Here is a 23,422-nt window from a genome sequence, read left to right as displayed (position 1 = left end):
CAAGTACATTGCAGTAGGGTTTCATGTGCAAAAAACAGACTTTGAACAGCCACACAGTTCTCCTGGAATTAACAGATTATTTTCTCCAAGATAAACATTGCTCACCCATTGAACACAAATGAAGAACTAGATTGTCACTCCATGCTACTGTCACTAGGCCCCAGAGTTTTCACACCATTTATAAAAGTAACATTGAAGACTACAGATCAGAAATGGATACTGACATTTTTCAGGCTTATGAACTCACTGAACCGCATATAAACTGGCATTCCAACTGCTGATGGTTGCCAGTTTAGCTCCCTGACAACTGATACTGTAAGCTACTGTCATTACCATAAATTTGTGCCAGGATATATTTAATAAATTATCTATTTTTAAAAATTAATGCTTTCAGAGATGGGAATTAAAATTCTTTCCCCCCATATCTTACAATAAAAATTGAGGTATCCCCTTCTTTCTTGTGGTATTTGAAATAAAAATAAATAAAGAAAAGGAACAAGCAAAGAGAACTACTAAGTGACTGCAACTACAGTGAACAACTTACACAAGTCTCCCAAACACCATCTACAGTGGTGTAGACCTGACATAAAAAATGCAGTAACACCAAGCTTGAGTTAACTCATGGTTCTCTAGCTGTATGCCAAGGAGAAATAATAAATGGCAGAGCAAGAAGGTGGAACTGTCTTCCTGCTTCAGAAATACTATTAGTGCTGACCGAAGAAGCTTCAAGTACCTGGTACACTATGCAGAATTCAATTTTACCGCCCCTTGAGCATGTAAGAGTCTTCCCAGCCCCATTTTTCTATATTAAGAAGCAAGCAGCAGCAGCAATATAAGGGCAAAGATACTTTATGTTATATCTTCATTAGCCTCATTAAACAGTGAATGTTAGACAATTATGTACTCATCTCAGCCATGAACAACTGCACTGTAAGCAAGACAAAACCCAAAGCTTTGTGTTGGAACATACACTGACCTATTCCCAAAGAGTAACATCAGTAACATCCAGACAACCATCTCCCACTACGCTATGACATCTCCAGGTCAAATTAACTGCACTATGTTCTGTTTAAACCTCACCTGTTACACAAGGCTTCTCTTTCACAGCTTATAAATTGAAAAATGTTCATTTTTTTGACAAATGTACTGATGTTCTTAAAAAGACTTTCAACCAAATGTGTGGCCTGTCTGCAACATATGTCTATGGCCAAAACCACAAAAAAAAACAAACCAAAAAATAAAATCCCAAAAGGGATAAGAAACAATTCTAAATATATAAAATCAGAGACTTTGATAGCCTGTGCCCTGTATTCCAAGTTCTGTGTTAACTCCAGTGGTGCTCTACAATTTTTCTTCTAATGGCACATCTCTCAATTTCCCTAAGAATATTCTTGTCAAGGGAATTCCACAGAATGTTCTGAAAGAATAAGCCAAAACCTAGTCCTCACTGTGTTAACAGATATATCCAGTTTTCCGGACCCCATTCTACCCCATTCTACAGGAGCTCAGGAATCCAGCTCTGGTGTTTCTTATATTTACTTAGACCACAATAAATATTATCATTCCAGTAACTTTCAGCAACAAATCAGCTCAATGCAGCAAGAGTGGTCTGAGCACTCATGAAAAAGGGGATCAAAGTTTTGACACTCACATTTTGAATACTAATAAGAACATATACAACTCCTGTACAAACAGAAGCATTTCACCAGATTGTCTTCCGTGTCTCTGCAGCCATCAGAAGAATAAATATACAATTTCTATACTGCACACTAATGGAACAAAACTATAGTAAAAGTGCTTCTTATCTGTTATCTCAAGGAAAAAAGACAACACGTCGTACATTAAATAGTTACAAAATATTTTAAAATTACTAACCACCGAGGAAAACAACTTTTTAAAATGCCATTATATCAAAACAGTTTACATTGTGGAATTTACAAACAAGTAACAAAGAATCAAAAGTAGTGTTCATCTGTTACATGATTTTATACGCACATATATATTCATAACAGTAACAAAACAGACCACTGCCCTGTGCTCTACCTCCATACTGCTCCTTTTTGTCCTGGTTTAGGACAAATTTGGGAGAAAACCTCCAAAGGGGCTCCTCTAGAAAGCAAATTCAAGTGGCCCTTCCCCAAACTGGTTCAGGAAAAGATTTATTTGGAGAAAAGTAGAAAAAACTGTTTATTTAATAGGCAAAGCATTCACCATCACACACACACAAAAAATAGAATATTAAACAATAAAACCTCTTGCCACTCTGAAGAGATGACAAACTTAGAAAGTCCCTTGATAGGCTGTAGCTCGGCTCACTGAGTCCCTTATCAGTTCTCCACTGGAAATGGTGCAGCCCAGACCCAGCTCAGTGGGCCACAGGTGGGAGTTCCTGGTGCTCTTCTGGGTTTTCAGTCCAGAGCAGGTTTAAACAGCTCCAAAGAAAAAGAAAAACCACATTCCAGGGAACTTCTCTGCCTCAGCTAGCAAAAACTAACTAAAAAGCAAAGGAGTGCTCTGTCCTGCTGTCTGTTCGTCCACAGACAACACAGTCCAGGAGTAGGAATGTGGAGGAATGCGTTCAGTGTCTAAAAACAAACTGCACACTTCTTTTTCCCCTTTCGCTCTCAGAACCAGTCTTAAAGGTGCAAAACTTTTTTCTGGGCCAAACAGACAAATGGGAAAATGAGCATCATAAAGTCATCCCAGGACACTTTTAAAGTTTTACTTTTTTCACGTTGTAGGCATATTCCAACTACATCCCTTATCAGCTTCCAGCAATTTAACTTACATCATTAAACCACAAATAATGTTAATAGCAATTTTTCAAATAGTCTCAAGTTGACAAAAGTTTTTCAATATCTTCCTGCTAGAACCACTATAGCTAATATTTTCATTAACAGTACATTTAGCAGCAAAAATGTTTGCCTGACTCCTGCTGAGGCTTTTTACCAGTTTCAAAACTCAAAAGTCTGCAATATGATTTATGGTGTAAGAAACCACCAAAGACAGACAGTTTGTTGGGTTGCTGGTGATGCAAGAAAGAAAGCATAAGGAGGAAACAAGATGGAAGCTGAGGACAGACAGGAAGAAGACAGGACCACTGGAGTCTGACAGCTGAGGGCACTGAGCACTGCAATCCCAAGAGCTCTCTTTGCATGTGTGACACCTTTCTACAGATGATTCAAAAAAAGTTGATAATACTTCAAACTTAAATGTGAGACTTTTTTAGAACTACTAACCCATACTCAACAACAGCATATTTTCAAGTCTGACAAACAACCAGGAAGAGAGAAGAGACAGGACAGTCAAAAAGCAGAAAAGGAGGAAAAGGATGGCAAACACAAAAGCTGCTGAAGACAATGCTGACAGTAAATATGTGACTTGTTTATTGCTGTAACTTACACAGCAAAAGATACATATTCTCCAATTTAAAACTCAACAGAATTCAAACACAAAATTTCTCCTGTGTCATGAAATTATAAAAAAATTAACATTTACATACAGATGTTGTTCTGTTCCCCGCATACATCCTTTGAGCTGCTGAGTAGTACCTGTCAGCACATTACTGAGATGGACTAAATCTGAAAAATATTTATTGAACAGCTCTATCCCAGTATCTCTTAAACACAAAGAATGTTATAGTTACTGCCTGATAATTTTTACACATAACAAAACCTCAAACCCAAACAACCTAAACAGACCAACAAACCAAACCCCAACAAAGAAAAACCCACAAAGAAACAAATCAAACAATAAATAATCAAACAATAATCACGAAAATTCAAGGGCATATAAGGGATTCAAATAAGTACTGGAATTTATAAGGTCCAAGTACAGTATATAAAGCTGAGAAAAACCTCTGTCTCTCTCGAGCAAATACTAACTTCAATAGCCTTGCGAAGTTTATCATCACCTTCAGTAACTCAGCTCTTCTCAGTAACATTAGGCAGGAAACTTCACTGATATGCAAAATAATAGACAAGAAATAGGCTAAAAAAAGGTAACAAAGAAAAAAAGAGAATTATAAAGACTACATCACACAGCTTTAAAGAACTAAGTCACCTGCTCCAATCTTGCATCAAACAAACACTGAGCTCTAGATTTCACAATATGCTAATATATTCCCTAATCATTACAAGAATCTCAAGAAAAGATGAAAAGTAGCCTTTATTTGTTGCTTTTAGCCAGACACTGATACTGCCTACAAGCCAATCACAGCTCTCAGACTGCCACATGAAAAAAAATCTATGCAAATGACAACTGTAAACATGTTAAATTCTTTCTGTCTGTGGGAGCACTGCAGATACTTTTTGCAATGCTCGAGAAACATTACTATATACCAGTTTATACGCTACTCAACCAGAAAAATTACAGCAACTGCCATGTCAAAAGAGACTATCCACCTTCCAGTTTCACTGTACCAAAACCTGAAAAAAACCTTCTTAAGAATAAAAGGAGTCTTCCTTGCCAGGTGAGTGCCTGCACTGGGATTCCCTGGTAAAGTTCTGGTGGTGAGTGGCCTGCAGGGGTGGTTTCTGTGAAAGACACCAGAAGCTGTCCCCATGTCAGACAGAGCCAGTTCCAGTCAGCCCCAAGATGGACCTGCTGCTGCCAAAAGTTGTGCCCCTTGGCCATGCTGGTGATGCCTCTGCTATAAGGTATTTAGGAAAGGGTAAAGAACACTGCACAACAGCTGAGAGGGGTGACAATAACTGAGAGAAACAACACTGCAGACCCCAAAGTCATTCAGAAAGGACACATAGGAAGTGCTCCAGGCTCTTGAAATTCCCCCACAGACCACTGTAAAGCAGGCTGTGCCCCTGTTGGCCTGTGGAGGTCCACAGTGCAGCAGAGATCTACCTGCAGGCCATAGCGAACCCCACATTGGAGGTGGTAGATGTAGCCCACAGACAGTCTGTGCTGGAGCACCTTGCAGGAGCTGTGGCCCATGGAGCAGACACATGTACAGGACTGCTGTTCCAGGATGGAGCCCTCTTTTACTTTGGGGATCATATTAAGCGCTCAAGTGTTTTTTATGGATGAATAAATGAATATATTAGAGAAGTTATGTAAAAAAATGTGTCATTGTATATTAAAGCATCATAGAATGGTTTTGGTTCGAAGGATCCCCAAAGATCACTTGGTTCCAAACCCCAAAGCTCCCTACGGGCAGGGAGCTTTCCACTAGACCAAATTGCTTCAAGCTTGATCCAACCTGGCCTTGAAGAAATCCAGGGATGGGGCATCCACTTCTCTGAATAACCTGTGCCAGTACCTCACCACCCACTCAGCAAAGAATTTCAAAATATTTAATCTAAATCTCATTCCTCATCCTGAAAGTAATTCCCCCTGGTCCTATCACTACAGACCTTTTTAAATAGTCCCTCTCCAGTCTTCTTATAGTCAGCCTCCTTTTACTTACTGGAAGGTGCTCATAGAAGGCCACTAAATTTGTCAAATTTGCCTTAGTGAAATCACATTGGCTGTCATCCATCACCTTCTTATCTTCCAAGTGCCCCAGGAGGATCTGCTTCATGATTCTACTTAGTAAATACCTGGTGGCCAATGAAGGTGTTTTCTGGGGGATAAAACTATGCACTGTTACTCATACTCCATCTTCAGCAGTAATGTCCACATGCAGATGTTTTTACCTACACACTTTTCAGCTTGGTGGTTAGGACACACTTCTGATTAACAGAAAACAGGGAGTTGAAACCTCTGATACAGGAGAGCACAGAGATAATATTTATCCTGTTCCATTCAACTGTTCTAACCACTAGGCTACTATAAACCTTTCACTTTCTCTCTTCACCATTAAGTGGGTTTCTATGTTTTGTTTGTTTGTTGTGCTGTTGGGTTTTTTTTGGGCGTTGTTAAGGTGGCCTCTGGATTGCTTTTTACAGGACAGGGAATCAGCATTGCAGATTGAGTATTCCAAGCAGAAGACATGTCCATAGTCTGCCAAATCCTACCAATGTGAAACTTTCAAGCACCCACTCTTATGCATCAGGAATCTAGAAATACCCACATTATTGGCATTTCCTACTGGAAACAACTCTGCTCAAGAATACCTAACATTGCTCAAAACTCTGTATAGGTAGGCTAGCTAACAAGTTTCAGTTGCCTAAGTCTTTTTCCAGGGACCCTTATTATTTTCCAAGAGTACTGGATGTTTGTACCAAAAGTAATATTCAGTCTGATCCTCTGTATTACAGTATCTTAGTGACAGAAAACTGAGAACAGCCATGTAAGCCAGGAGCCTGTTAAGAGGCTTTGCAGCAAGGAAATACAAGCCTTCTAGTTGTTCAAAAATAAGATTTCTAGTCTCAAAGCACAACTATTCCAGTTTTCAAACAGTAAAAACAGTAACTACTGGCTGATTTCCCCATGTCTGCCTTTTCTCCCAGTAATTATGTAGTTAGTTAGGCAAAGTATTTTCAGCAATTTTTAATTACCAAACCTAAAGTGAAATAACTTCAATGGGTCTTTTCCTGACTAAGTTCTTTGCTTGCAGAACTTATTTTTCCCTAACAGCTCACCAGCAGAAGAGTAATTTTTCAGCACAAGTAAACTCTGAGTTTTATCTTCAAATATTGCAGTATCACAGGCATATTTCAACTCTCCAGTTGAAACCGCAAAAGAAATCAATACTTTTTTAACACAGAAGTGTTAAAAAAGCCTTAGAAGTCTAGAAAAACGCATCTAGTAAATATCATTCTCTTATCTTCCACACAGAAAGGCAGTGTTATTTTAAAACTGGCAAACTACACAAACTGGTATCTGGCATGTGTTTTAACTATCTCCTGCATAGCCACAGAATAGACAACCTTCACATTCATTAACCTTCAAGTTCCTTTCTAAATTAAATTCTGTCAAACATATCACATAAAGTCATTTATATTTGAGACAAGTTTGAATGTTTCAGGAAGGGTGGCTTCCAAAATTTTAAAAATCCCACTCAGAGATGTCAAAACAGCTTCTCCAGATTCTCACAAAGAACTTTAATTCAACTTTGTAGAGATGAGAGGATTTGCAAAAAAAAAAAAATCAATTAAAAAAATCCTGTACCCAAGTTCATTTGGCTCAGCCTCTGGAGGCTTGATCTGTTCTAATCACAACTGCTAGAAGGGTGAAACTTTCTTCAAAAGAAAGAATAAGACAACTAAAACAAGCCAGTAAGTATAGAAATTTGAATTTCTCACATATTGAACTACAAGAGACATATTACATGACCATATACCACAAAAAGTTTTACATTGCAAGAATAGTTTTGTTATTGATTGAATCAAACCTTGTTCACCAAGACAAAGATGGATTCAATAAGAACTTTGATACTCCAAGGAAAAAAACAACCGCCTTGGCTTGTTACTTTGAGCACAAAGATAATACATAAGGGATGCAGAAAAGTTGGAAAGATACAGGCTAAACAGACAGAGGGAAACAGCACCTAAAAGAGTGATACCACAATGCAGAAACACTGTTACAAACAGCTGTAAAGGTACACCAGTAGCAGAAGTAGCTAGTATGAGAAAGAAAACTACTTATTTCCCTGTGCTTATGATACAGCTATCCCCCAGTCTTCCTGCTTGCGACTAACTACAGGAAAACAAAAGAAGTGACAAACCCCCAGCATTTTCAAACTAACCAATATTCTATAAAGTTCCCACGTTCTGGAAAACACCACGAAAACAAAAATAAAGGTAACAGACGACATGCAGTCTTTACGCCTCTCTCATCTCTGCTCCTGACACTTAATTCTCAACTTTGCGGCTTCTTCTGATGCTTCCCGCCCCGCCCCCCCCACCCCCCCATTTTGATTACAGACAGCCTTCTCCCTTGCTCCAGCTTCTTTTATACTGAATTTATCATAAGTTTTTGGGATGCTAATAGAGTGCTCCAAACACAGAGCTCCAAGAAGTGCTCTATTACTTCCCTCCCCATCCCCGTTTAGGCACACAACACCTTTCAACCCGTGTTCATCTGTACCAAAACGCTTCACCTGACACTGACAGCACCGAACACTGCAACCTCACACACCCGGTGTGCCGCACCGCCGCTGCTTCTGTCCGAGAGAACAACCCAGAGACAAAGCGCTGACCGTGCACATGGGCCGTGCCCGACGCAGCAGCCGGCGCCGGCCGCACCTCCTGCGCTGCCCGCCCACTGCGACACCGCTTCTCACGGGAACTCCCGCTCGCCTCAGCCACCGCGCTGCCCACCTGCCTCCCGGCCGGGCCGGGAACGGGGAGAAAGGAAGGAACGGCCACCACACCTGCCCGCGGCGGGCCCGCAATCCCCCTAGGAGGCGGCGCCGCCGCTGTCCTGGCCCCCCCCCCCCCTCCCGCCACTTCCGGGGGCGCCACAAAAGTCTCGGGGCGCCGCTGGGGCCGTGGCTGTGGTTGGTCTGACCAGGAAACTGTGGCCCCCCGCGACGGGCCTTGCCGGTACCTCTGCCGGAGCAGGTGTGTGCCCGGGACACGCCGGATGTTCACGGGTGTGCCCACCGGGCCGAGAGAGCGGCGCGGGGGCGGTGGCGGGAAGCAAAAAGTTCGCGTTGGCGTCGCCTCGTGCATGCGCGGGGTGCGAGGCCCAGGGGACAGTCACTCACCACCGCCGTTCCCGGCATACCCTGCGCGGGCGCGCTGCACGCTGGGATGTGTAGTGCTGTAGGCGGGAGGGAGGATGCGGAGGCACCTTCCCGAGAGAAATTAGTGGAATTCTGGATGGTGACTGACGCTACCGCGGACGGCGAGACGCGACTTCGCGTGCCTACCCACTCAGCCTCATAGGCGCCCTCCCCAGCCCTCTGTCGCACTTGCAAAACCAGGAAGGAGTGTAGGCAAGTCTGTCAGTCTGATTTACACATTTTTGGAAGCACCTGGGTTAGAAAAGCGGTGTTTTGAAGCTGTGTACGGGAGACAGCCTGTACCAGGAACAGGAGGGGGACTTCTTACATGAACATATACTTGAACATAACATACATGATATGACAAGGGGGGATGCATTCAAAGAAAGAGAGCAAGTTTAGACCGGATATTAGGAAAAAAAAAATCTTTACTGAGAGGATGGTGAGACACTAGAACAGGTTGTCCAGAAAATCTGTGTCAGTCCTATTCCTGGAAGTGTTTGAACCCAAGTGGGTTTGGGGCTCTGAGGAATCTCATCTAGTGGAAGGTTGTGCTGCCTAGGAAGTGCTGCCTGAACCTGGCAGCAGTTTGGAAGTTGATAATCTTTAAAGTCCATCCCAAAGCATGCAGTGACTGTGTTTCAGGGCTCCACAGGCAATGCCTGTTTCTTGTAGGAGCAGGAGTCAGAAGTAGAGGAATTGGCCAAAAGCTGGACCAAAAGAATAGTTTTGCAGTGAGGATTGTGTTTGTCTGTAGGAGAAAATGTGCATTAAAGGATGAAATCGCTTAGTTTTAGCAGGTGTGACTGTTTTGGCTAAACCACTAAAGCTAAAAGACCACTGGTTATATGGAAGTTTCATTCTCCTTGCTAAAAAACTTTCTAGTGTATACTTTTTGAGCTTCTAAGGTACTAAAAATGCATAGCTGATTTTATGTCTTCGATTTTTAGACTACCAGATGCATTATGAGTATTGAGACATAGCATATGAATTATCTGAATAAATAAGAAAAATAGAAGATTTTATGAATTGTTCTTTTCAGGACTCTTTCATTTGGCATTTTTTAGGAGTAGGCCAAACAAAGTAAATTAGGTAATGGGGGAAAAGATTGGTAGGGGCACAAGAAATTAAATATCCAGGAAGGAAGCTCATATTAGGCAGCAATCCAGCAGACTTAAGTATTTAGCAGTTTTCTGGATCAGGATCCTTCTAAATTAATATATGTGGGTGCTACATAGCACATTCTTTCTTCATTGGTTTACCTAAGCTCTTCAAAATGCTTATAACAGAAACTGCCATTGCTGAAATGTGGATAGCATGTCTGCTTAGCAGAAGTGTATGCTATGGTCCTGCTTAGAAGTGTTTTGTTGCTGTGAATTAAAATTAATTAAAACCTCATTTTATTAAAATGGACAATTTTGGTCACCATAGAGAGTATTTGCTGTTTCAGGCAAGTTTCAAAAGTACTGGAAGAATAAAGATTGTTCTGTAAGATCTTTTCTTCCCATGTGTAAAAGTCTGTGTCAAGCCAAAAGAATCCATCACCCCTGTGGTTAAGTGACAGGTCATACTGGGCCAGTTTTGACTTCAGGTAACTTAAGTGCAGGACTGGCCTTGAGAAAGCCCCTGAGTAAAACTTGAATGTGTGCCCCTGGCAGATGGGATATTTTAATTGCCCTTTACCAATGTTCTTTTACTGACAAAAATACTGGTTAATTGGCTTCTTTTCAACAACAGAGAAGCATGAATTTATTTCATGGCAACCTCACCTCCTTTTCTGCTGTTAGTTATCCAATTTACCAGCTCAGTGGTTGGTTAGCATGTGTGGGATATAAACTTACAGGAAACTGCTGTGTCAGAACAGTCCTGTGTTCTGGCTCCTCTCCTTCCCTGTTCTGAAACTTCCCTCTTTCTTCACAGGTGAGATCGTGGTGTTGGGAAGTACATCTGTGTTAGTTCTTCCAGGTATGAAAATTTTGCTTTAAAACATTAATGCTGTATGACAAGAGACATGGCTTGTTTTGAAAACCAGCTCTAGGGTGCATAAAATGAAGTACTCAGTGAGGCAAAAGTCTTGTCACATTTTGAATGGGAAGTTCCTGTCATGCATTTGCCATTGCTAACAGCAGTGCTTAGCTCAGGGTGCAGGTTCCAAAAATAACATACAGCATTTTATTTTCTTGGAGGAAAGGATGAAATGAAAGCAGACATAATCACCCTTAAGAGGTCTTTACCTCCTTCCCACCACCAGCATAGTAAAGGTAAGTCAGAATCTATAAATTGAAAAATAGATGTCTTGTCCTACACATTTTGTTTTCAAATAACATCATCACATAATGAGATGATGCGCATTCCAGAATGACTGGATTCTGTCACTTCCTCATAATTATAAGCCACTGAGCACATATGGCAGACAAACTAATTACTCTTTTTAGCAGGTACATAATGTCACAGTCTGGCACTGGAACAGTGGCAGGATAAGAAATAAATTTACTTAATGCTGTGGATAACCAGTATTCACTATAAAATTATGATATGGCAGACCCCAGGCAGATCCTGCTCCTGCAAACATTGGTGAGAGCATGATTAAATTGCTGCTTCGTCTATGCTGCTGGAAAAGATTTGGAAAAAAAGCAAACCACTCAAATGATTTAGAAGCTGCATCAATAATCCTGTCTGTGAATATTTAAATTTTCATTATTACATAATTATTTTGGTGCTATTTTCTAAACCCAAACAGGTTCAGTATCAGTGGCCCATTTTACTAATGACATTGCTTATTAATGTTATCAGGGAAGTCAGCTTGTGTCAAGGAATGAATTGTTACCTCTTATGCAGAGTCTGGTTTGCAATTTCAAAATCTAATTGATTAATTAGTGAAAAAATACATTTCCATTAGTTTCTCTCTGGGAAGTTTTTTTTTTTCCTATTTGCCTGTGTAGATTTTTCTCAGCTAGGTTGGATCTTTGGACTGTCTCAAGCACAACTGAATTTAAGAGGTATCTAAGAATGAGAAGAACAATTTCTTTCTCTCTGATACTATTTCCTTCCCCTGTTCAATGAGTGTAGTAGAAGCTTCCATTGTGTGGAAATTTTAAAATATAGTTTGAGAAAACCAGCTCTGCTTAGGACAAAATTAGTGTTTCAAGCAGCACTCCTTGTTGCTAAATGCTAACGTATATAGTGGATGGTGTAAGCTCTTCTTAGGGGCTACGTGACCAGGATGCTTCTGAGCTACAAAGAAATCAGTAAAAACTTGACAATGTGCTTCTCTGACAATTTATCTAATAAATTCTGTCCATTTTGTTCAGATTGGCAATGGTTCGTAATGGAAAAAATGGTGGGCTTCACCTGAAGCAGATTGCATACTACAAGCGAACAGGGGAATATCATCCCACAACATTATCAAGTGAAAGAAGTGGAATCAGGAGAGCTGCCAAAAAATTTGTTTTCAAGGGTAAAACTTTTCTCTCAAGTTATGCTAAAAATAGATATTAAGGTAAAGATTTCCTAATATGAAAAAAATGAGATCTCGCTTTGCAGCATTCTGTGATTTTAATAAGCATTCTCCATGAGAAAAATGCTCTGCAAATCTCTGGTTAATATATAACAGGATGTTTGTAGAAATAGAAGCTCAGTCTGCTTTAGTCCAGTACAGGACAGTTTTATTTATCTATATAAAAGCCAAACCTCATTTTATATCTTTTTTTATACTGTAGAAATCTGTAGTCACTGCAGTCCATAATTGAAAGGATTACAGAAAAGGAAATAGATCTGCAGCAAAAGACAAGGAATGCTCCATCCAGTCTGGGGGATAGCTGGCGGAAGTACAAGGACTTCAATTTTGCCATCAGTCACCTGAGAGCCTGCAGGCCCTTCCTGACTTTATTGCAGCCCTGGGAGATACATGAGCCTTTATGAGCCATTGTAGTCTGCTGTACTGTCTCGATCCCTCTAAAACTGCCAGTGTTGTGTAGAGAGAAGGCAGGGAGGAGTTAAGTCTTTGACTATCAGTGTCAGGGTTGCTGGCAGGCACCCAACAGCTTCACAAATAACAGTTTCAACACTATCTCCCCTTTCCAACCCCAGTGTTAGTCTGGGTTTCAGTCAGATTTCTTGTGGGAATGCTGTTTGCATTCTGACTTGCACTTGTATTCATTGTGTCCAAATAATAAGCATGGCTGAACTAATGGCTCTTTGGAGGACATAATTGAAATGTTTGTAAACAAAAAGCTATGATTACAAAAGTGAACTTATTGCAATAAAATCTATTCTGAGTCATGATCAGTAGTTTAGTAAACTAAACAGAAGACAAAGCACTTGCTGATAATTTGCTGGTACTTTTTTCAGAAAACAAGTTGTTCTATGTTGGAAAAGACAGAAAACAAATGCGCCTGGTAATTGTTGCAGATGAAGAGAAGAAAAAGGTCCTTGAGAAATGCCACAAAAATGCTGCTGGCACTCATCATGGTATATCAAGGACACTGACTTTAGTGGAGTCTAATTACTACTGGACCTCTGTAACAAATGATGTCAAGCAGTGGGTATGGCTTCTCTACAGGATACTTTCAGCTACAGGATACTTTATGTAGTCTGTTACAAATGTTTGGTAATCCTATGAACTTTGGTACAGCAAATACCCAGGCTGTTTCACAAGGAGGGAACGTAAACTTGCAATCACACTTGTCATCTTGGCACAGTGTTTCGTTTTACTTTTATACTACTTTTTACTCTTTTACTACTGGCTTGCACACCACCTTCTCCTCCACTCAAAGATACAGAGGTAGGAACCCCTAGCAGAATTTGATAGTCCAAGAAACTATGTAAATAGTTTAAGGCCAAATTACTGTTCCTGTTGGCTTACTGCATCATGTGAATACTTTGAGTTCATGGGCAACTGTTACATGAAATGAAAAAGAGTAATTCCTTTCAATTTAGATTGGACAGAGATGCTCTGTCCCATAGATTATGTTGTTTTGCATGGAAGATAATGTATACTTCCAGTGTTTTTCAGCCACAGCATATAGAGATGAGCCAAAAGGGGAATGATTAGGGCTTCCTTTCACTCCCAGTTGCTTCCTACTTCCTTTATTATTTACAGATAGTAATGGATTTTAAACTTTGCACTGTGGACTCGAAAGAGCACAGTGCTTTCAGAATGGAGAGAATTCAGCTTTGAGTTCTTTTATATGTCCCTCTTCTGGCCTTCAGTATTGTTTGGTTTTATTTTGGTTTTATGCTATTTCTGAAAAATCTAAGGATAAAAAATGGTAAGAAAAGTGATAAATTTATTTTGCATTGCCTGGTTTGCTGATTTACAGAGAAATAGTTGAGATGTATGATTCTGATGTTGTCATCACCTCACTGTCACTTTTCATTGATAACACCTTCCCTCTCTAGGTGCATGCTTGCCAGCATTGCCAGGTGGCAAAGAACATAACCACCAGAGTGCCCAAAATACACCCTATCAAAGCAGAGGACCCATGGACATCAGTCACTATACAGCTAATGGGACCTTTCAATGTTACCAACAGAAGTCACAAGTACATCATAATTATGACAGATTTGTTTACAAGATGGACTGTTATCTTACCACTGCATGACACTTCAGCAGCTGAAATTGCTAAAGCAATCATAAATGTGTTTTTCATATATGGGCCACCTCAAAAGATGCCTATTGATCAGGGGAAGGAGCTTGTTTATCAGGTAATTATTTACATGGCTGGTTAATTGCTTTTTTGTTGTTGATTTTTCCCCTCAAGAAAAATACATTTTCCCTTAGATTTGAATTTTAGAATTTTTTTTCAGAAAGACTTCAGTATTTTTTTTCTTTAATTGAAAAAGTAAAGACATTTGTACAATTCAAAAAAATGTCAAACCAATTATTTGCAATTGTAATGCTATGCAATGTTTCCTAGGACTTTATTCTTTGTAAAAAGAGCAAAGTAATAATGCAGGTTTTGTCACTCATTTGAATTGGCATAAATTTGTACACTGAATTCTGATGTATGTCATTCATCCATATTGCCCAGTATAGCAATAGCTAAGGGAATTTTGGAAGTTGCCTTCTAGTGATTATGAAGGACTTAACCATACTCTGTTCCTCTAAGAAACAATGAAGGCATCAGATTGTGACATGGACATAATGATAGATCGAGTTAAGTAGCAAAAATGTGGTTAGGAACCATCAATCACTAAGCCCTACTTAATGGTTTAGTGCTCATTCACAGTCCTGGTGTGTTATGTGCCAATATGTATGCAAGATTTCTCCCAGTCACCATCATATCAACCAAAGGGGTAAAAATCTGAGTTTTTTTACTTGAAATGGGATACAGAATAGGAGAAATGTTCACTGATTGTGTTCTTCTTATTTTGAAGATAAATGAAGAACTGTTTGCATTGTTTGGAATGAAGCAAATTGTATTGTCTTATCCTCAGACACATGATGTAAATGAAAGAATGTCCAAGACAATCAAAACTTTCCTTAACAAGTATTGCATAGACCATCCAAATGATTGGGATGAACATTTGTCTGCTATAGCCTATGCTTTCAATTTGACAAATTTGGTATGTGAAGATTCTTCTTCTTTTGACTGAAGTCCTCCAAAATGTTGGCAAAGCTGTGTGCTAAATTTACTTGCTTTTGGTCCCCATATAAATAGGAGCCAGATCAAAACACCCCATATTTCCAAATGTTCAACCGTAACCCACGTGTTGTTGAGACCATGAATATATGTGTGGAAGGAGAATACAGTAGTTTTGCCAAAATATTTGAAGCAACTAAAAAACTCAGTCAAGCATTGGAAGAAGACAAAACCTCAGATTGCCAGGTAAATGTTATGTATTTAAATTTTACTGGTAAGAAGGCTGAACATAAAGATGAAAAAGTCTGAGGCATAAAGTAAAACTAAACTTTTAAAATAATGTGGTGGTTTTTAGTTTGTTTTTCTTCCCCTGTGATCCCTTAATTTCAGTGTAACACATGTATTTGGAGGGAGTAACCTTAAAAGAGACCTGTCAGAAGTTTACTATGTTTGACTTAGAGGGCAGAATAGAGAAGTTGAAAACTGTTGCATATGGAGTACTGATTTATGAAGATAAAAGCAATTTCTTCAACACTTCAGTCCCACATAATTACGAACTACACACATCTAAAACCACTCAATGTCATGCTGTTGCTCAATGCTACAAAATTGCATTGTTACTTTTGGGATTAAAAAAAAAAAGTAATTCACGTTTATCTTTCCATAGGCAGATAAAAAAACTTCAGATGAACAAAAAATCAGAACCAAAATCACAGTTAAAAGGAAGTCAAAACAACTAAATACCCTTCAACTTAAAGTTGGTCATGAAGTCCTCAGGCAAAGAAAAAACTGGTGGAAAGATGGTCGTTTCCAGTCGGAATGGATTGGTCCTTGTATCATAGATTACATCACAGAAAATGGCTGTGCAATATTAAGAGATTCCACAGGATCCAGGCTGAAAAGACCCATCAAAATGTCTCACCTCAAGCCATATGTAAGAGGGTCCAGTGAAAAAGGTGTATATAATTGTTTTTAAGTTTGTATTTTTGTGTATGTAAAAAGACTTGGGTTTTTTGTTTTGGTTTTTAACTTCTTTATTTTGGTGTTAGGTTATTAGAATGAAAAAGTGTCATTCACTAACCAGTGGGAATTATATTAGCACATACAATAGTGTAATAGCTAAGTAAGGAGAATAGTGAGTGTGAGCGATATCAGACTATGCAGAGCATGGAACAGAGATCATGAATAACGCTCAAAGCCTTTTTAAAAATAGCCACTATTAAAGTTGCTTCTAATCACTGGCTTGGATCGATTTGTGCTGGTATAAGAACATGCTAGAAATATAAGCAGGTTGACGTATATTCAAGGAGCATTTTCTGACTCTTTTGGTGTAGGCAGGATTCACATTAATTTTGCTAGTGCAACAGAAACTTTTTTTTTCTTTACAACATTGGAGTGTCTTCTAAAACCTTAAATAAAAAGACTACATCAGGGAACTGATTTTGGAATAGTTTATTTTAAATTGTCCTGTTAAAGTCAGCGTTTCTCTTACAGGAGTAAAGAGAATTGTCATGCTCTGTGGTAGGATTGCTAGAAATTTCCAAAGATTTGGATAACCAACTTCCGCTCTTCATCTTACATAGTCAGCATGCCCTTTCGCAAATCAAACAGTGTTTCTTTTCTGCTCATGCTGTCTTTGAGTCACCAGAGGCCTTTTCAATAAAAAATTAAATACTTGGTGTACAGAAGATTTCTTTCACAGAACAAGCTGTTTTATACTTCAGAGTTCTTGAAGAGGAGAACAATTCCCACACTAGTGGCACATGTGGTCAAACTTTGGTTCTTGTAAATAGATAAACTACATTGAGATGGTAATTTCTTTCATCACCTCTTAAAGCTAAGAGATTTGCAAAGCTGAAACTAATTCTGGAATTTCATGTAACAAGCTGAAATATTTACGTCAGTCATCAGTTATGGATTTTGTAACTAAGATACTGATTTTATGGCATGTCACGAGGGCTCTACTTTTTTTAGACAATCAGTCTGTGCCTTCTGGTTCCTCATTATATTGCTGATGCATGAGGAGGAAGTGACATGCATATCAAGCATATAGATAATGAACAGCTATTACAATAACTTCTAGTAAATTGTGTCACTGTATAAAAAGCTGAAAGTAGTGGTTTTTGTAGTATTAGAGCCTAATATGTTTACTGCTGAGTACTGCAGAAGCAGTGTGTAAACATAGAATTCCCTTTTTCAGGAAGTGACAGTCTTGGTCTTGGCTGGGATAGATTTTGGATTTTGGTGTGTTGTTTTTTTTTTTTAACTTACCTACTTTACTTACTTTTTAAACTTTTTATGGTTTAAGGAAGCTTGTTGTGTGTTGAACTAAGATTTTCCAGCGAGAGCATGAATAAACCACATTTATCCATGTGCATGTACAAAATGAAAGAATATACATGTCCATTTATTCAAGCTAGTAGTTGTATTCAAGCATTAGTTCAGTAGGTGACTAAGATAGACATCAAGATAATAATTGACTTAGCTAAGAAAAGCTCTAAATGTGGATAATCACAGAGATTATTTTGTGGATGTAACAAGATGACAAACATTTGTTCCTCAGTGAAATTGGGAAATTCACATAATCAGTTTACTGTCACTCAAACATTCTTGTCCTCTTTTGGAAACTGTTTTGAAAAGTAAGTTAGCACCTCACTAACATTTCAAGTATGGCTTCAGAGATCTGAACTAATGGCTACTTTCCTTTTACAGGCAACCATTACATTCTACAAGGTGCAGTAGTTTTTGACCATGACTATATTGGCTTATCTGAAAGATCTAATAATTCAAGCCAAGCAGACTCGGTTGCTGAAAAAGAAATAAATGCCTACAAAAAAGATATCATATCTGCTGTACAGATTCCACCTGCAGCCTGCAAAGACCAAGAATCAGCAGATGATAAACATGGGTCTGAGCTGAGAGATCGTTGCATTGAACCAAACACTGCAAAGCCAGAGCAATGACCTTCACCTTGTTGGACCCTTCAGACAAAGACAGAGGATACTTAAGCATAGTCTTCTATCACATTTCATTGCTAAGCAGTTTGGAACTACTGTGGCAAACTGGAAAAAAAAATTTAATAGCTCCAACTTCCTTAGCTCATTCCATTTTACTCCTTTATGAATCTAATAGTGCTTCAGGTATCTAATTTGTCTCGGTGTTAAGGAAAAGCATGAGTGAAAGCAAATATTCTCATCATGCATTTAAATTACAAAGTTTTTTTGTAGAATGGCAATGTGGCCATGCCTTACTGTTATCCTCTCAGGACATAATGCATCATTTCACTGTAACAACCTTTTCCATTTAATCCTTGGATGACTTATTCCTAATGTGCACTGTGAGATGAATTAAACCTAAGCAAGTTGGTGTAAATTTTCTCTCCACTACAGAGAAGCTCATGTCTTCCTTTTCCTGTTATATAACAGTTCTCTGTTCATTCTGGGAAGCTGCAGCATCTGACTTGTACAACTTTTAATTTCTAGTTTAATCCATTTAAGATCTCACAAAACAATAAAACTGCCAAAATCAAATACATGTAGTGTTCTATTCATGGAACAATGAGGGCTTCAGCTGTTCCCCGCTCATCAAAAGTCTGCTAGTGTAGGCAGTTTTAATATTTCAGGCATGTGAAAAAATCTTACGAGCATTTAATATTCTATGTGCTTTTTCCACAAACATTACAGTTTTCTCCATTACAGTTACCTTTTCATTGAGCCTGTGCCTGTTGGGAGATTTTCCATGGACAGTGGGCTATGAAAGGGGAAGCAGTGGTATGAACTTATTCTCTGACTTCCTTGAGTAGCTGTTACTGGTCTGGACTTCCTGCTGAGAAGACTTTCTCAAAGTCAGCAGCACAGGAATTTTTTCATGTGGAAAACTTGAGAGTGGAAGTTAATTTTTGTTGTTGTTTTGGTTTTGTTGTTTTTGGTTTTTTGGGTTTTTTTTTTGTTTGTTTGTTTGTTTGGGTTTTTTTTCTAGGGGATTGACATGAAGAAAACTAGAAGAAAACTAAATGAGGAATTCAGCAACTTATGGGTGATGCTGTGTAAGATTTGCTTATCTTGCTCTCTGAATTTGTGTATTCCCTCTCATTTCTGCTCCTGAATGTCATGTGACTTATAACACAGGTGAGGAAGGACTATTTATTAGAAGTTTTCAGTTAATTATAGGCAATTAGATGTGGTTATCAAGGCTGGTTAGGTTCCTACCTCCTACAGAAATAGACATGTAAGTACAGTATGACTTTAATATCATGGGATGCATCTGTGTGAGAAAAGAGCTCAGCACCATGACAGAATCCTATCTTAAACTTCAAATGAAAAATAATTAATACTCAAACTATTTTGTGTCTTCTGAAAATACAGTCTACAGATACAGTTTTTCTCTCCCAAGACTTCATTGAGTCATTCTGAGTACATTGTGTGTATGCACACATGGAATAAATATTTATTTTTATATATCATCCTTTTGAAGAAAATATTACTGTTGGGGATAAAACTGGAGAGTAAGGCATTGTTTGTAAGACTGATTTCTGCTTTAGTAGCTGCAAAAGAGAACCAGCCTCTCTTATTTTTTTCTTACTCCAAATGATCAGTTCCTGAATTGTGCACAGTACAGCAGAGCTGTTTTCTGTGGTAGCTCTGGAATAATGCAAGTGCTATAGAGTTGTTAGAGCTACACTGAAAAGAAAGAAAATGCTGCAGTGAGAGAGTAATGGGGAAAACACAGAAGCATTTAACATACTGTGTACATTTAAGATATTGCTGATTGCTCAGGCTTCCTGGTAATTTTGATCTATTGTATTACCAAGTAGTGACTTACCAGTGCACTGAAATGTGGCCTTCTGTGGAGGGGAGAGATTCATTGAAATAAAATACAGGATTTTCAAATTATTGACATGAAGGACATCACTGGAAAATGGAAAAGAAGCACTGTTTGACCAAAACTGACACAAGGAAGCAAGATTTAGCAGTGTCTTCAAGAAATGGGTACTATACTCTTTTGCACCTATTAGAAGACCTATTGGCTTGCTGTTTATATCTTGGTAACAAAACTATGTAGAAATTTTGAATGAAAAGTGGCACACCAAAAGCTTCATTTTGAAGAAGAAGACTCTTCCAGACAGAAGTAACCAGACAGTAAACTGAATTTTAAAGCATTTGATTCTGGAGCAGTTAATCCTGAGAGATGCATTCCCTGGTCATTTCTCCTTCCAGCTTGTGTGTAGATGAAGGGATCTGCAGCATCCTTGCTGCACTGGTAACAGAAGCAGGTGTGCCAGTAAACAATAACTATTGTAGGAGATATAGCATGTCCCCACTGCTAGGTGCAGTGCTGCCCTGTTACAGGCTACTAGTGCAATGATGAGCAGATCACTTGGATACAAGTTTCTGTAATTCTGTATTACCGCGTACTACTTATTACTCACATTGGTGAGCCCTTTTTTGGGTCCTGGAGAGGCATCTCAAAACTCATAAGCAGAACTGGAGCATTCAGAGCTGTAGCTGGTTGCAAGAATTGGTGCCTTGAATATGTAAAGTGATATCCCAGTTAAGTGGGTTAAAAGGGAATAAATCAGATTTTATGAATTCAGTACCTAAAATTAGTTGATTATTCTTGGCAATTGATGCCTTTAATTTCCTTATGCCTCACTTCATCCTTCTGTACAGAGTAACACCATATCAGATTCCAGACAAACTGCAAAAAATACTCATTACTCTTCACAAAGCTAGCAGACATAGTATAAAAGCCCCAACAGAAAAGCCCTTAAGAAAATTATTTCTGTTTTATGCAGCGTTTCAGTGATATGCAGTATATAATACCTGTGCTACCCCACCAGATTGATTCTGAGTCTTAACCTAATCAGAAACATCATCCACCACTCCCATAGAATAAAGACCAAGAAGGAAAGCAGAGCGCATAGTTACGGTGTAATACCGGCAAGCAATTTTTTTAGTGTATGAGCTTTCGTGCGTTCGTCTCCAGCGGGAGACGTTCAGGGTATGTCGGAAGGTGGCAGCCTGGATCCGCGGGAGCCACCGCCCACGGGGTGCCTAGGGCTCGCAGCAACTGCTGCCCGCCCTGCCCTTCCTCGGGCTTCTTTCTGAAACGACGTTCGCAGCAGAATTTTCTGTAATTTTTACATTGAATTGTCGATAATGACGGGAACACGAGTACATTTTTGAGAGCAATATGACCCGCATTGTGTGAAGGCTGCGTGACTGACCTGTCATGTGAGCCAGAGTACAAAAATATTTTACTTGTGCTTTAGGTGGTTTTATACCACAGCTACCAACTGTGGTAAATTTTCAGTACAGCTTTACACCTTCCAAGCACTTTTCAGTACTCGTTACACCTTGGTTGCTGTGAGCAGGATCTCCCATGCAAGTGCCTTGAATAACACCATTCCTCCACTTCCTTATGTGTGGCAGTGTGTGTGACCCGAGAGCCGACCCGAGGAAACATGGCAGAATTGTGAAATTCAGTCCTTTTTCCTGAAAGCCATTTTCTCTTGAGCAGCTGTTTTAGGATGTGTCATGGCTGAAGGAAGCAATAACAGAGGGGAGAGGGTACTCAGAGCACTGAGGATTGCAGTGGCCAGGGCACGGTTCTGCCCCTGAAACCCTGAATTAGTACCAACTTCAGCCACTTTGGCGGTTGCCAAAAATCCATTCTGAAAAAAGTCTTCAATTCTAATTAAAAAGTGTAGAAAATTTAGGTTTCTCATATGTCGTAGAAGAATAAGAAGTATAGTCTGTAATAATTTCCCTAGTTTGCTGAACTGTTACCACTGACTATTTTCTAGGAAAAAAGAAAAAAATTACTGCATCTTCAAACCAGTACTTTGGCACAGTGCCCTACAAGAATACTGCCCATACATTATCTGTATATTTTCTAAAAGCTATACAATGAAATCAGACAGAGCTTTACTCACAGGATGTCATGCTTCACATGCAACCCATTAATAAGAAATACAAGTGGAATGGAGATGAAGAAACAGTAAAATAAACTGTTTCATGACCTGTAATATTTAGAAAAAATCTAGCGCAGCCTCCAGATTGACTACGACGCAGTGTCTCTCCAAAATATGTGTCTAACAATGCCAGCTGAATTTCTTTTTAGGTTTTTTAGCCACCATGTCTAGAAACAGCAAGAAGTTTGCAGGTTTTGCTTGGATAAGTAGCTATCACTATAGATCTTAAATTCTCCTCTACACTGTCAGCTCCCCTCTTTTCTTCTGCCAGTAATACTTAGCTATACCAACAAATCTAATTTTTTTCCCCATTACTGGAGAAGAGTCTAAGGAGCAGTTACAATGCAAATTCCACTAACAAATTTTGATAATTCACATAAAAAATAAAAATATTTTCACATTTAAGAATTAAAAAACCCCAACAGGTAAAGGCAAATCAGGGTGCTAAAACTGTAGGGTTCACTAGCATCTGTTTTACATAGAAAATACAGTGGCTTAATTTCAGCTCTTATTGTTAATTTACTTGAGTATTTGATTCTGTTTTTGCATTTTTTGACTGGATAATACAGGATTCCACACAAACTGTGAACTATATGACATAGTCTTTAAAATTTTAAAGGATTTCCTAATGTGCAATTAAGTAATTAAATAATAAAGTTGATCTTGAATTGCTCAGCAGTGATGGTCCCCACAACTTTTACTGCTAATACATACAATGTCTTTCAAATAAATTTTCACATGTGTATTTGAATGGCAACCTAAAAATCACCAAGCCCCTTCTCTGTAGCATGACACATGCTTAATCCTAATCCACTGTAGTGTGACAGCCATTACTGACCTAAAGACTCTGTAAAACTTAAATAAATCTAGTTTTGGTAAGGAAGAAGCTTTTATAATTCACCACAATGATCTATAAATCCTCATTAATTCTACAGTGCACTGCTTGACTAGAAATCTACTTAATCAAGATGCTTCCCAAGGAATCAATTTACACCTAATGATACTTGGTGGCAAGGACAGATGCTTAATTGGGATTGTCATTTCAGTTAATTGGGGCACCTTCAGCTGATGTGGGCGGCAACCTGTGTGTTACAGGTCAGCGCATCCTCCTCATGGCACCTTGCAGTTGCCCCAGTTTGCCCTCACTTACCACAGGTTCACAGAAGGTACCCAAAATTACCCAATGCCACTTGCCAGTGGATCACAACCACCTTCCCATAACCCTGTAAGAATTTCCAT

The 23,422-nt window shown here is 39.1% G+C and overlaps 2 protein-coding genes across 16 annotated transcripts in view; one reads left to right on the top strand and one right to left on the bottom strand.

The window, feature by feature from the left end:
- Positions 1 to 8,585, bottom strand: part of PPIP5K2 (diphosphoinositol pentakisphosphate kinase 2) — a 52,341-nt gene extending 43,756 nt beyond the window's left edge. Inside the window, exon 1 of one of the 4 annotated variants that reach the window (XM_039705655.1) lies at positions 8,449 to 8,585. The gene's annotated coding sequence lies outside the window, so the exon portion shown is untranslated. Of the gene's footprint in view, positions 1 to 7,999; positions 8,336 to 8,448 lie in introns of those variants that run through there. The other 3 variants (XM_039705652.1, XM_039705653.1, XM_039705654.1) reach the window with 3 other exon arrangements.
- GIN1 (gypsy retrotransposon integrase 1) lies at positions 8,343 to 22,133 on the top strand. Of its 12 annotated transcripts, none has more exons than XM_039705667.1 (11): positions 8,343 to 8,462; positions 10,547 to 10,591; positions 10,818 to 10,887; positions 11,065 to 11,200; positions 11,938 to 12,083; positions 12,977 to 13,170; positions 14,027 to 14,332; positions 15,005 to 15,193; positions 15,289 to 15,456; positions 15,878 to 16,166; positions 17,923 to 22,129. In XM_039705667.1, the coding sequence occupies exons 5-11, from the start codon at positions 11,945 to 11,947 to the stop codon at positions 18,171 to 18,173; spliced, it is 1,536 nt and encodes a 511-aa protein (XP_039561601.1). In that variant the 5' UTR covers positions 8,343 to 8,462; positions 10,547 to 10,591; positions 10,818 to 10,887; positions 11,065 to 11,200; positions 11,938 to 11,944; the 3' UTR covers positions 18,174 to 22,129. The 12 variants fall into 12 exon arrangements, with proteins under 12 accessions (XP_039561601.1, XP_039561600.1, XP_039561603.1 ...); XM_039705666.1 differs by having other exon boundaries at positions 11,062 to 11,200; XM_039705669.1 differs by having other exon boundaries at positions 10,813 to 10,887.
- The last annotated feature ends 1,289 nt before the right edge of the window (positions 22,134 to 23,422 follow it).

The sequence above is a fragment of the Passer montanus genome, unplaced genomic scaffold, assembly GCF_014805655.1.
Source record: "Passer montanus isolate IOZ18808 unplaced genomic scaffold, ASM1480565v1 scaffold182, whole genome shotgun sequence".
Lineage (NCBI taxonomy): Eukaryota > Metazoa > Chordata > Aves > Passeriformes > Passeridae > Passer > Passer montanus.
The sequence above is the reverse complement of the archived record's forward strand: the minus strand, read 5'-3'. Positions and strand labels throughout refer to the sequence as shown.